Source organism: Ornithodoros turicata, unplaced genomic scaffold (assembly GCF_037126465.1).
Source record: "Ornithodoros turicata isolate Travis unplaced genomic scaffold, ASM3712646v1 Chromosome45, whole genome shotgun sequence".
Taxonomy (NCBI): Eukaryota; Metazoa; Arthropoda; class Arachnida; order Ixodida; family Argasidae; genus Ornithodoros; species Ornithodoros turicata.
In genome coordinates this window covers 1,059,527-1,074,256 of record NW_026999376.1, presented here as the reverse complement: position 1 = coordinate 1,074,256, position 14,730 = coordinate 1,059,527, and the positions used below count along the sequence as shown (strand labels likewise).

Sequence of the window (14,730 nt, the reverse complement as noted above, 5' to 3'; positions counted from 1 at the left end):
TACGTCCGCGCACAGGCGACGATGTTTCGCCATGCTCTCTTCCTTGTTAAAAGAGCGCGTGCAACGCTCGCATACGAAACGCCTGTTGTCTCTCATCAGTAAGCGCTCGAGAGACTTGATTCCGAAAAAATGTTCATCTACAGCCAATAAGTGAATTTTCTTTTCATACTCGAGTTTTGGGGATCGCGACACGTGCACTCCCTGATCGACGTACTCGTATACGTACACGGATATCTTGTTTTTATCTTCGAATTCGTCCAGATCAGAGTAGGAAACGGGGAAGCGACTAGGCCACCAGTACTCCGCGGCATAGTTTTCACATTTTTTCCACGAATTACTTTCCTGCGGGTGCAGGAGGGCAAGCGTATTGTATTTAAAACACTCACCCTCCTTATGTGCCGGTAAATGAATATTCGTCAGCACGTTCCTGCGTTTAGCCAAATGATCGGGAAGTGCCCCTTTGCATCCGAATTTTTTAGTTTTCACCGCGGAAATGCATATTTGAACCTTTTGGACGTCGGTGGACGCGAACCCGCTCCCTTCCCGCTGATAATTTTCTACGCGTCCCGTGGACTCCTGAATCGCGTCCATTAGGGTATTCGCGACGGCTCCGTCGCTGTGGACTTCGCGAGCAAACGCCATAAAGTGGGCTATGTGCGCGGTTATCTCCCCCCGAGTTTCCCTCACCATTAAAACATCGGAACAAATGCAAAACCTAAAGGGTATTCTTTGCGCTCTCAATATGGCGAGCATATCGTGAAAGTGACTCATTAAATATTGTCGTAAATCCTCTACTCCCTGATCGTGAACAGATGCCAATAGCGTGAATCTTTTGACGATACCTCTAAATGCGGCGTCAGTCTGGAAGAAGGGCAGGAAGGATGTATCCACGTCGGGGTGCGATCGCATCACGTGAGCAGACAGTGTAGGAGGTGCGCCGTCCCGAGAATCGTCGTCGTCGTCCGATTCATCCTCGATATCGTGAGGATCAAAAAAGCAGAACACACACCGAGGCACTGAAAATAAACGCGCATCAGTAAGAAACGTGCAACAAGTAAAGGAGGGAATAACTTACTTGTGAAGCGAGTGAAAGCAGACTGTTCCCCCCCTGAGGCGATCGCGCGGCTTATAAACCGGCATCCACGCTACATGCGCCAACACGTCGGGGCTCGCTTGTTTCCACGCGGTCGTAAATCATGTGGCACCTCGAGGATGAGGCCGCGTTGGGGGCCATCTGTTTAATATCAGAACGCGTGCGCGGCCGCAATGGTGAGCATTCACCGTCGAAGAAAATGTTGCGTCAAGGTAATGTAAATAGGTCTTCTCCGAGAAATTGGGTCACCTTGAGTCGGTTGCATGTTCCAACACGTTGGGGTCGCCTGTTTTATATCAAAATGCGCTTCATGGTCAAAATGAGTTTATACTATAGAACGGTGAGCTTTGTTTTATTCTCGGGGAAGTTGCGTCAAGGTAATGTAACGAGAAATTGGGTCACCTTGAGACAAGCCCCAACACGACGGTGCCATCTGTTTAATATCAAAAACGCACTTCCACCCATCGTGGCGGGCCCTAGTGAAAAAAATGTTGCGTCAAGGTGATGTAACGAGAAACTGGGTCACCACGTAAATCATGTTTTCCGAGGCCACGCGTATTAAAACTAAAAGTAAACTGTTGTGCTTGATGAGACAAGTCTATCTGAAGGAAAATATCCCTATGAGCCAACCAACTCATTGCCGAAACAAGCGCCAAAAACAAAAGGGTTCGCTTATGCAGTTTCCAAATGTCCTTCGCGCGCGCATCATATATCACATGCTGTTCCCGTGTGATTGTGTAAACAGAATCGCACCACCCTTGCGCTCCTCCGGAGGTGCTTTATATAAAAGTCGCGATATATACAACTCATTTGAGGTCTGTGAAGCCGTCGGTCGACTCCTCGTGAAGCGCACAACGAGAAAGGTATGTTTCACTATTGTCTTCAAGATGAGGAAAGTTAGGTAATAGTCGTCCTCATTTTCAGTTCATTTGGCGTGCGTAGAAACTTGCACTGAGAGATATGTCATCTATTGTCGAGAAGCTGGATAAACTAAAGAAACCCGGTGATGGAGACATTCAGAAAATGAGCATTGTTCCAAACAACGAAAAGCTCGACGTGTTGGACTTACGCAAAGTGGACACTATCTATGGGGAGTCCGTGTACGTGGAACTCCTGATGAACAACGATAAACGCGTGAAGGTGTACCTACCCAGTCGTTTTAGGCGACTCACGGATGAAGATTTGCAAGAAATGCGAGAATTACCAGATCTGAAACTAGAGAAGAAGGAGAGATTCGGGGATGGTAAAAGAGCCGCATCGCCCGACATCATCTTTACTCACGCGAAGAAGAAGTGACCGCGACGAAAGTCCGCGTCCCATATGTAATCAGCGGGAAAAATAAAAATACATGTATTTCTGATTTTAAATGTTGCGTTGTTGTGATGGATTAGGAAGATAGGCTGATATGATGGGAAGCTCTATTGATAGAATGATATGATAGGGAGCTATAGCGCGTATTCATTGACTAAGCAAGTGTAGTTTGTGGGGAGCTATAGAGAATAAAGGACGCCAGGCGTTTTTAAGCGACAAACAACTTTTCTAGCAGCTTTATTGATTTTAGGTCATTAGCGGCGAGATTATCGGAAAACAGGGATACAATGCTCTTCAGTGATTTCCCTTTCGCCAACAATGTCGCCGCGATACAACAGTACACACCACACATTGGAGAATACAGGCTTTGGATACAGACATCATTATATTCGTCGACGGTGAGGCGTTTCAGCTCGGGTTCGATGGGCGGCAATCCGAAGGAATCAAAGTAGATGAGGTCATCCTTCATTTTCGCGTACAAAATCCAGTGCTCCCCAGCTTGCTGTCGCCGATCGGTGTTCACCACGATCATACCCGGTCTATCCAGTGCGGGCAGACGATCGTCTCGAGCGTATACACCGCGGAAGAGTGCCGAAGTGTAATCGTTGTACTTCAGGAGTCTCTCGATATCTTGCTCGAACATTGCTAATCCAGTGTGACGTTCCTGTTCTTATCGATGGACATAATTCGCACACTCTCGGACAGTATCAATACGGTCGTGGGTTCGGCCAAGGCACGTCGGAACTTGAGCTGCAGACGAACGTTTCCACGCCTGATCGGTGACAGGTGGACGGAGGATTGATCCGGATCCAGGTCGTAGTACAGTAGGAACTTGTTTCCAACGTAGTGGTCGTATTCGTAGGAGACGTGCTTCTCACACAGCTGCTCCAGGAGGTTGAAGTAGCTTCGGTGGTTCAGGTTATTGTTGAAGTCGAACGTGTCTATTCGCTGCGTCCCGTTCACGGTGAGCGTCGCCGACTCAATGTCGCAGTTCACGAATCGGTACGGGTCCCGATTGAATGCTCCCTGGTAGGCTAGGGTGGGCACGAATGCGACCACCACCTTAGACGGTATCTTCTCAGGAAATAAATCTTCCAGGCATGCATCCAGGTTGCCAACTGGTAGCGAACGAATACGCGATTCACTTCCGGCCAGTGTGTAGAGAGCCTTGCGCTTCTGCAATTCCGTTTCGTGTCCGAGGAATAGGCTGGGAGACACGGTGATTTTCTTTATGTACAAAGTGGCACTCATGATTTCCACTCTATGCGTGTGCTGCTCCTGGTCGGTCTTCATAATGCGGAACGCGTCGGAGCCTTGATAAAAAACAAGCCTAATTTCCACTCCCGATATGAGTAGCTTAGGCTGCAGGAAAATGTCCGGGTTGATCTTGGAAACCAGGTCGATGGTCTTGCCGCCACGTGTGAGGTTGTATCGTTCGGCCGGTCCACGAGCGCGAATGTTGTTTTCCGTTTGACGTGCTTCTTCTTGCGTGTACAGACCTGCTTTATGCACGGTATTTTGCTCCGTGGTGCTGGCGTGAAGCAAAATATCCAAGTAGCTTCTATAGCTATACAAATCATTATTCGTAATCATGGTCTGATTCAAGAAGACGGCTACGTTCTTGAAAAGCGAGCTGGCGAACGCGTTGACGGGGTAGACCTCGTCGTAGGTCGTCCGATCGCCAGCCTGTGTTTCCGGTAGCGAACCATCGTCACGTACGATGCGGACTTTCGTCACTATGTACGCGGAGTTCAAATCGAGATAGTGGTGCCCCAAATTCGAAAGCTGGAACTCTATGACGGAGGATATGTCAGCGACCGGGTAGAATACCTCATATTCCCCCTTCAGTATATGCCACTGCGTTCCCGGCACGGAAAATAACTGTGTTTCCGACTTATCCAACAGAGGAGTGTCGGGATGTACGACGTTAATCGTGTCCATCTCGCAACTAAATTGTGGCCGCGCAACCAGCGTGATTTATGCCGTCGAAGACGTCCGGTTTTCTCCTCTTTCTTCGCCCGCCAGCCCCTCCGAGGTCGCGGAGAATTTCACGGCCCGTATCTTTCGCCGATCTTTTAAGCGCACTTCGGAAAGAGTCTCCCTCCGACAGATTTTTGGCCACGCGCTTAGCGGCCGCAACAGCCGTCTTTTTTAAGTAGGGCGATACGCGTTTAAAGAGTGGAATAGCGAAACGCCCGAGCTGAGAAAAGAAATTGCCTCCCCTCTGGTACAGGTGCGACCTGTATACCGTCGGAACGCCAAATCCGTAGATTGGTACCGCTTTAGTGTACATGCTTAAAGTGCAGCGTCAGCGTCGATCTACCGCGATTTTGTAGCGGTAGCTTGCGACCCGTGTCGTCGCGTATAGAGACGGTGATTGAGGAAATTTCGCGCTGCACTAACTTAAAATACTGAACGGGTAGAAAGCTGAAACTCAGTTGTTCTTTCGTTCTATCGTATACGAATGGAATTAATTTCAGTATCGGATGCCGCCCGTTTCCCACTACGGAGGGCGTGACGAGATCCGTGTATATCATAATACAGTTAATGGGAAGATCTATGGTCACTTCGTCGACGCCCGTATCGTTTTCCGTAAATACGGTTTTCGCGCCGAAACCCAGTAGGTACGCAAAGTAATCGGATAATGTAAGCGACACGTTTTCCCGCAAGCTCAACGAACACTTCCTCGCCCATGCATCGTACGTGAGGGAAGCCTCCGGCTGCAGACGCTCATGGATGGCGCTCACGAGAGCTTCGGGTGTTTCGTAGTAATTCGGTGGAAGTGAAATGCGCCGACTTTCCGTCTCTCGAGTGTTTATGTGGATGCGGTACGTCTTCACTATGGGATTACACGTGATGTGCTTTCGGGATCCTTCAACGTGGATGTGCTTCACCTGAATGAGGTCCAGGAACTCGGTCGACAAGTTGAAATTCGTCGGGAGAGAAAGCGAGTAAGTGTTGTCTTTGTATTCCACCCGTGATTCTGTATCGTTCGTTGCTCTGAAGAATTCGTTGAATGTGTCGGTAATGAGCGATCGGGGTTCTAAAATTAGATCGTTATTGATCACTATCACCCGGCGAACTCGCATCATAACGGCTCTTTCCTCCGCGAGCGGTAACACGTTTGGGACGGCGCGTACTTTACCGCCCTCCCGGTGATCTCCATCGATGTCGACGATTCCAAAGGCGAGATGCAGCGGTCTGTCGATTAGTTTCGCCGAGCGCACGCGCGACGGTAGCTTAAACACGTAGTGATCTTCCTCGTAAGTCCACTCTATCCCATATTCGGGGAATATTTTATTCAGTAGCGTGTCCGTGTCTTCGAACGTGAGCTGTTTTGTTTGCCACTTCTCCGTTGATAGCGTTATCAGGTTATCAGGCGCTTGGTTCACGTTCAGGAAGCTGTTGGGAATGGAAAATCCCTCTAGACCGACGACGTACGAATCATCCAGGTGTAGCGGCTTATCTAACGCGATCGTGAAGTCATTCAGCGTGTTGGACGGGTACAGGTCCATGCTGGCGTTCGAGAGCAGATACACGTAAAATTCATTTTCTGACATCGTTGGCGGGCACCCAAGAATCGTGATCTTTGGCGTATCCGAACCAACGAACCAAGTAGTGCAATACCCCGTTAATTTTCTTCTTTCTAATCACCGCGGATATGAGTCGCTTATCGTACGAGGAAAGATGGTGGACTGGCTGCAGCTCCTGCTCGTAGAATGATCCCAGTATTTCTTTTCCCGTCGAATCTTTCACGTACACTACGGGCGGATCGGTCTTTCTCGTTCGCGACACCTCGAACACTTCGGCCGTCCACCTTTGATCGTAGCCTTTGGCGAACACGCCGCGGTCTAACGCGAGCCGCACCTGGTCCCCTGATTTATACTTGCTCTCGCGCGGGGTCGTCTTACGATTCAATCTGTTGAACAGAGCTACTTCATTTCCGGCGTTCACGTTTTTCGGCTTTTCGCCCGTGACAGAGTGTACCGAGTCGTTATAGTCGGCCACTATCTTCGGCAGCGCGTTGATATAATTAAACTTCCCCGTACTAGTGAAATGCCTGGCTATTCTTTCCCTAATTGTTCTCTGCACGCGTTCACAGGAGGCCGCTTTCATTCCGCTTTGTGTGCTATAGTGATTTAGCAGCGACTGAAAGTACTGACGAACTGGGGAACCCCAAAATTCGCTCCCGCGATCCGTGAGCAAATTCTTCGGAATTCCGTGACGGAAAACTCGTTGGAAGGCTTTCTTTACGTCTTGCGGGCGCTTTGTGCGAATGGGGACCATGTACAGGTACCTCGATAGCGTATCTATGACCGTTAGGATGTACCTGAAGCCCTTGTTAAATTTCTGATATTTGCGCATATCCAGAAGGTCTGCATGATATAAATCCCGCACGTGAGTTGCGATGATGGAGCGCCGCTTAAATTTTTTCTTCACTGGCTTGTGAAGGGTGTAAGCATCTTCTTTTTTCAGCTGTTCCACGGCTTCTGCGCGCGTGAGCTTGTGATAACGTCGGTACCGATCCACTCCACCTAACCCTTTCTCCTTGATCTTTCTATAGGGCCCCATATTTGCTCCAGCGAGCAATTCGCTGTATTTTCAAAGCGCTTATAATTTTCGATACTTTTTTGTACCAGCTGGGTTTCTTGATGAGCGCGCTACGACGTGCTAAGTAGCTCACGAGAGCCACAATGTTTGAGCGATTGATTCGCTTCCCTCTATATACTAGCACATTATCCGCCTGCCAGGTGAAAACTTTCTTCAATTCTTTTAGCACAGATTTCGCGCGTGCTTTATCAACGCCGGAGGGTAGAAGATTAAAATCGAATGGATTGGGTTCCGGTTCGGGCTCCGAATGGACAGGTTCCAGAGGAGGAGGAGGAGGAGGAGGAGGATGATAGTGAGCTCGCTTCAGCAAGTAATAGAGGGCTTCCAGTATTTTGCCCACTTTTACATCGTCCGAATCGTTAGATTTCAGAACTTCACCTATTTCTATTCTATGAGCCATGACCGATGGCTTTGGATATCGCTCGCCCGGCGACTCCCGCCACGAGACTTGATAGCCCTGAGAGGAGCAGTGGAAGTATGGGAATGAGACCACCTCGTTGTCCCCTAATATATTTCTTCAACTGCCGGGGGCACTTATGAAGTGACTTGTAGGCGAGGAAGCGGAGGATTTTTTTGTGTTTCTTCAGGTTTTTATGAAGTTCCGTCGAAAGTGGGATATTTCCACGTAGAATGTTCAGACAGATTTCCGAAAGGATTCGAATGTCGTCGCAGCTGAGCTCTTTAAGTAACTCTGCGCGGTGCGTCGGTTTGCTGGCGGCCAATACTTTGAGGAGCGTGAGATGTCTTCTAAGATCGGCCGTCATTTCGCGGGCGTAAACAGGAACTGCCGGTCGTGCGGTAAAATACCCGTTCGCAGGCTACGAGAGGGAGGTGTTTGCGCGTGCAGATCCACAACTAAATAACCGTGCGCCTTCTCCGTCGCCTGGTTATATGCGTCGAGAAAATAGGAGAGCCCCTGTTTCCCGAATACCTGACGTCCGAAGGTTTCGATCTGTTGTACGGACCGCGCGTTCCGGAACAATACGATATAACTGGCGTTCAGCGATATCGTTCGAAAAGCGGCATTGTGATAGAACAAGGCTTGTGTGATCAGGATCACGGACGCATTCTTATGGTGGCTACCACGTACAAACAGCGACTCTACCTCCGATAGAACCCCCTTTTCCGTGATTTGATCGTCAATAACTATGAGAGTGGGATATCGCTCATCCCAATCTGCGGGTATCCTGTCCATAAACTCCACACCGTCGAAATCCTTTTCCCAGCCGGCTGCATACTTTCGTACGTAGAGTATCTTCTGCGGTGGAATGCTAAATAATTCGGGATGTCTCATTATATTCTGCGTGAGCACCGTCTTCCCACACATGGACGCGCCGGAGATGAGAATTCGAGCAGGGTGCTGGAACTGCATGCGCATCGTGGAATAACTCGAGCAGACTGTGTACCGAGGTGTGATGCATCTTTATTTTCATCCATAGCTCCTAGAGCGATTGATGATCGTCTCCAGGACTCTTATTTCTTCCTGACATAGTTCCTGAAGCTCGCGCAGTGATTGCTCCCTGTAAGCCGACAGGTACTCGTCCAAGATTTCGCGTATGATTTCCCGCAACTTGCTTGCGGTGATACGGGAGCGCAATATGTGGCAGCACATCTCGACGAAGTTCTCTCGCTCGTGTGACGCCTCGAAGCGGAACCGCGTGGAGTTGATGCACCTGAGTCGCGCCATCTGGTGGCACGAGGTAAGTTTGGTTGTATGAGATAGAGACATTGGGTTAGAACCATCTGAAGCCGCCGCCGCCGCCGCCGCGCGCCGTCTGGTGGCGAGCCAATCGGTATAAGTTTGAACATCTGAGATAGGGCCGCAACGGGTGGGTGCCGGTGAAGGCAGTGGCGACGGCCAATCAGATGGGGGGGCTAGGAGAGTGGCTTAGAATGGACCAATCAGATGGGTAAGTTTGGACATCTGAGATAGGGCCGCAGCGGGGTCGCTGCAGCCGCGCCTGGACCAATCAGCGGTCGCGCCGGCCAATCAGCGTGAAGCCCGCTGGGGTGGAGTCAAGTAATGAACATAAACGGGCGGGGGCGGAGCTATGGTGAACCAATCAACGCGCGCGCGATCAGTAGCGGTGGCCAATCAACGCGCGCGCGCGGAGCCAAGTAATTAGCATGAAGGGGTGGAGCTACGGTAAACCAATCAATGCTCAGTCAAGGCTTAGCATGAGCCAATCAGCGTGTGAAGTGGGGGCGGAGCCAATTAATTAGCATGAAGGAGCTACGGTCAACCAATCAAAGATCAGTAGGCTTAGCATGGGCCAATCAACGTGTGAAGTGGGCGGAGCTAATGGTGGCCAATCAGATGGCTTTGGATTTGGCTTGTGTTGGCTTAGAACTGGATTGTGTTGGCTTAGAATCGGCCATCTTGGATTAGAAAAAAGAGCCCGTTATAGCGCTCGGTTCTTGTGCCGCTCGGTTCTTATGCCGCTCGGTTCTTATGCCGCTCGAAAATTATACAGTCTATATCTATACTACTGATGTCAAGCGAAATATTCCCTTTTGTCGCAGCAATGTGTGTACGAATGCTTCAATGACCGAAACAAGCGGGACATACATGTCCCTCTTTTGAAGGGGTAGCATACTGTGCCTCGGGTTCGGCAGTGATTTCCCCAGAAATTCACTGCTGGGGAGGTGCCGAGCTTTCAAGGGGGGGGGGGTATGCTTGGTGAAGGTTCCACTTGCGGAATTTTTCTTAGACACGGAAATAATCGTGGCACAATGCTGACATATCTGGACAGCTTTCCCGTTTTATTTGTACATGTTATTACGTTAGAACACAGTACATTAGAATACAGATTCATTATGGACGGCATTTCAACATTAAGATGCATAATCACGCGACCGACAAAGAAAAAAGACTAGCGCCTTGTCTCACGAAGTTCAATGAATACCTAGCAACCACCGGTCAAAACCTTTGACGAAAAAAGCAGAATACTTCGCTTGATTGAGTTGGGCGCAAATGGTTCTTGATGATCCACATTGAGTTTGCGTGCCTGCACGCATTTTTGCTCGTATATGCGCGCAATATATGCATTGAACAGTCACTTTCAAATGATTTTGGACAAACGCATGGTATACGATCATCTGCATGTCTGTGGTCTTACAACCCAAGTTTGACAGTGCAGGATGTAATTCGCTGCGCCGGACTCACTACCAGAACGTGTTGGTGGCCAGCTGGTTGGGGTCACCTGAGAAATTTCAGGGGGGGGTTGCAAAAATGCAGGGAGGATGCACCCCCCCCCTGGGGGGGTGTAGGGAAATCCCTGGTTCGGGCGGTTTGGGGGCACGCAGGAAGCGATGTGAGGTCCTGAACGGTATGCGGTTAAACTATCCAAACCCTATCAGACAGGACTGATGTCCGCCGGAATGTGACATCAAAGTATATAGAAAGTAACTCGTTACTTTTAAAAGTCCTGAAGATGGTGCCTCGGAACTGCGGCGTCAAAGTAACGACTACAAACAACTCTGGTAGCTGTATCTTGCCAGTCGCGACGGTCGAGTGCCTTCTCCCACCGCCGACGTTCCCGTCTGTCTTTTGGAACAGGGAAGACAGATACTTCATCCAATTGTCCATAGCACGTATTTATCACAACACGAAATCCACAACACGTATTTACCATTTTGTCGCTTAAAAACGACGTAGAACACAACAAACTGACAGCGTGAAAGCGACCGATCCGTCTTGTTTACCTTTTTCGCTGCTCGCACGTGGTGCAATGGGCTTCTCCACCAATAGGAGCTCGCCACATCACCGCGCGCGTCACTCCATTCTCTCCCCGTCCTCCTCTGCGCAGAAACTCACTTACAAAGCGTATAATGAAACCTTCAATATTACGAGGAGTGATCAAGAAGCGTCCCAACTGAAATTTATATTCAAAAACTAAAGTATTCACAGATTTTGAACACAATCAGCATCGTTGCAATGTAGGCACTTTTCGAAGCTGCAAATTTAGCCCTGCAGTGTTTCAGCTGTTTCGTGCACTTTGTGTAGACAACTTTGGAACAAGCCCAGGAAAGCCTCATCTTGTAATGATTGCAACACGCATTTTCACTTTTGGAGATATAAAAATTTGCACGAAAGAACAAGTCTTCGTTTACGAATTAAAAAAAAAAAAAAGAAGCAAAATCGCCATCCACTCGAAGGGAGAAATAGTTGAGGATGTGTACATGGACGGGGAAGGGGAATTTATTGGCAGAAAAATTAAAAAAAAAGAACAGGTTTATTCGGAATAGCAAGGACAAGGGGTGAAAAATAAGGGGGTGCATTATTATAGTGAAGTTGCAACTACGTTGTGTGTCATCACCGATATACGTCTAAAGTTGAACTGACAGACGTCCCCGCGCAGAAAGTGCACGGAATGGAAGGGAAGGAGGTGTTTAGGGAAGGGAAGGAGGTGTGTCATAGAAAGGGGGAAGGGGTTGTAGCCGGGTTTTGATGAATCACTGTTAACGGAATTCAAACGGAAGTCAAAATAACGGAAAACGGAATGTAAGGTTGCAACTATACTAGAGCATTGCATTCCGCTCTTTCTACCCATTGAAAGTATTTCAATACTGCCGTATAGTTACCCCCCGCATATGTCCGGTTTGAAGAATAGCATACTTACGTACCATAACAGTTCGCCTTTTTCTCGCATTCCTGTTCGGTACAGCTACGATGGACACATCGAAAAATGGAAGAATATGCAGTTCCTTGGCCATCATAGCCGTGATATACTCGACTGAGGTATCCAGTGAAGCTTCAGAACTTCCGAGATACGGAAACCCCGTCAATCCGAACCGTGCCATCACAGCAGCCACGTGTTCAGCTTTGTTGCGTGCTCGACTCACTACGTAAAAATAGGAGTGAATGCAATGAAGAAGTGTGATGGCAAGAGTCTGAGGAGTAATAGCTCACCTGGTGACGTGCAGTTCGTGTAGAAGACGACAGTTTTCTCCAGGGCATTCGAGCGCGGTGTTGTGGGAGAAGGGCGTAGAATATGCTCTGTAATATAAACTCTATGTTCATGCAGGAGTTCCATGCACACGGTGAAGGCGGTACGAGTTCGCGGGATAGAAAGGAGGAGTTGGATCTCCGCCGGTTTCGATAAAATACGGTCGCCAATTCGGCACTCGCGTGCCCGGGGAGTCTGGATTTTGAAACCAATGACCCAGACACGGCCTCTCTGGGACCTCTCTGGGGCCTCTCTGGGGCCTCTCAGAGACATCTCTGGAACACGGGCCAACTCAGGGCCACGGTGAATGGAAAGACCCAGTGGACGTAGCATCGCGAAAAGCACGTCTCCGTCTACGTTCGAACCTCTGCCCCCAGGTGGCAATGAAAGTCGACTCCGCCCACGCGTCCTCCCATTGGCGCGCTCCGGGTGGGCGGGGCGCGCGAGGGAGAGGGAAAATCCTAGGCCAGATCTCTAGAGAATAGTCGCTTTTTCCAGGTATTGCGCCCTCGGTTCTTAACCCTCGAAATCCCAACAACAAACGGGTTTTCCGGGGGCGCATTAGGGACGATCAAGTGTTCCTGACTTCAATTAATGAATAAGGTGGCCGCAGTCACCTGCAGACTAATAAACGCGGACCGGCAGGGAAGTTATGGGGTCAGAAGGATTTCAAAGCATGCTATAGTGACGTGATTCCCGTCCGTGTAAGCCATTGTGCGAAGCGGACAAAGGTGAACCAGCTGTTCATTCGACTGAATGTCCGGGAGGAGCACGCGGTGTCAATGAGGGTTAGGCCTCATATCCTCCAAATGCCAATTTCCACCGACGTCCCAAATCAACCAAAAGCTCATTTCATCCGAAAAAATGCTCGGAGGTTCTGGGCTTTCGGTTGATCTGGGCACGCGAGTGGCAGTGACCCATATTCCCCAAAAGCTCTTTTCATCCGAGCGCCCAGAAACACGGAAAGCGGGATACTTGAAAGGACACGATTCCTCTGTTTGTCAGGGAGAGGAGGAAGGCTGAGCGGTTTTTGGGTGTGCGGGAATCCAATCCTGCAACTGAGTCAGAAGTGAAGTTTGCAAACTATAGGTATTATTAATGTCGATCGCGTTCAAGAAATGTTCCGATCCGAACAAAGAGACAAATCGCCGTCTTGACGATGGCACAACAACGAAACTTGCCACAGACAGGGTCATCCTGACCTTCTCCACAGAGGTGGAGCTCCCGGATACCGTCGACATTGGATTTTACACGCATAAGGTTACCGAACACTTCGAAGTAACGCAATGCTTTCGCTGTCAGCGTTTTGGACATGTATCTAAACACTGTCGTGGCCCCATTCGCTGTAGAACGTGCTCTGGTCCGCACGCCCACGCTGACTGTACTACAAGACGCGAAATGCGCCAACTGTACTGGCGCTCACTCCGCCGCTTACTCCGGTTGCCCACGCCGACTCGCAGTGCTACAAACAGTCAAAACCACTACCATATCTGGCACTCCCAGGGTTCAGCATTCGGCGCTTCCAAACCCCAAACTCACAAACAGCGAACAGCCTCCCCCTCGTTCTCAGAAGCAGGTCAAATTAGGCAGCCTCAGTAGGGCTCCTAACATGACATCACCAACAAGGGCGCACTTTCCCCCTCTACTCCCTCCAAAGCCAACGCCACGTTCATCCAAGCCTCGCTCCACCGCTCAGGCCGATACGAAGCCTTCGTATGCACTAGCCCTCAACACTCCCAAGTCGAAGCAGCCGGATAAGCCAGTCACATCCACGCAACCCAAACCTCTCCCATCACAGACGCGCGAAGGGGATGCAGACCCTACACTCTTGCACATCATCCCCTTCCTGTTCGCTGCTCTGCGAGCTGTCGTGAAGGCTCTGCCAAACTCTGAAAATATCCCCGAAGTACAGAAGGTCCTGGCTTTCGAGAAAGTTATACTGAGTCTCCTCCCATCTGCCAACCATGATCAGTAAACATCAAGCGTTTGCCTTCATCCTTCTGCTCCTTATCGTCTCATTGCCAAGTTTTAATTCTTCTCAACCTATAATGAGCGGTACGGCCTACTCACCTCTTCTCCTTCAATGGAACGCCCGAAGCCTGGCCAACAAGCTCCATGATATTCGTGCTGAAGTTTCGAAACACAACTTTGATGCCGTTCCGTCTTTCCCCCTACGTTGCCTATCATTCCACCACTCATCAGCCCGACGGGCGTCCACGCGCCTCAATCTTCGTGCACCGTAATATCACTCACTCACATATCGACCTCTCCCACCTTTGCTCCTCTGCTGCCGAATTTGTTGCCTGCAAGCTACAGGTCTCTCGCAAACAAGCCACTCTCATTTCTTTCTACCGCTACGGAAACTGCTGTTTTTCAGCCAGCACATTCTCAAATCTTCTTCGGGCCTGCCCTCGCCCCATCATCATAGGCGGAGATCTTAACGCTAAACACAGCCTCTGGGGCAATGACAACGATTGTCACAATGGCAACAGCTTTGTTCACTGGCTAAACTCCACCCATCAGGTACTCCTTAATGACGTCAGCCCCACTTTCTTCCGAGCTCCCAGTTACAGAAGCGCCATCGACGTAACAATCGTGTCCCCTGACATTTCTGTCCTATGGAAGACTAATCTGGACCCCTGGTCCTCTGATCACTTTCCCATCTTCATCTCGCCTACTTCATCAGCCACAACAACCGGGCGTACATACTCCATCACTAACTGGGATGCGTTCCGAAAAGCCACTAACTTTGCCTGCAACTCTCTC

At 49.6% G+C, this 14,730-nt stretch overlaps 1 protein-coding gene across 1 annotated transcript in view; it reads right to left on the bottom strand.

Annotated features, from left to right (window-relative positions):
- Positions 1–13,278, bottom strand: part of LOC135374170 (uncharacterized) — a 44,582-nt gene extending 31,304 nt beyond the window's left edge. Inside the window, exons 1-3 of the mRNA XM_064607183.1 lie at positions 13,146–13,278; positions 11,928–12,014; positions 11,642–11,859 (exon numbers count right to left, since the gene is read on the bottom strand). Of these exons, the coding sequence (XP_064463253.1) occupies positions 11,642–11,859; positions 11,928–12,014; positions 13,146–13,278 (438 nt within the window). The remainder of the gene's footprint in view (positions 1–11,641; positions 11,860–11,927; positions 12,015–13,145) is intronic.
- Positions 13,279–14,730: the final 1,452 nt, after the last annotated feature.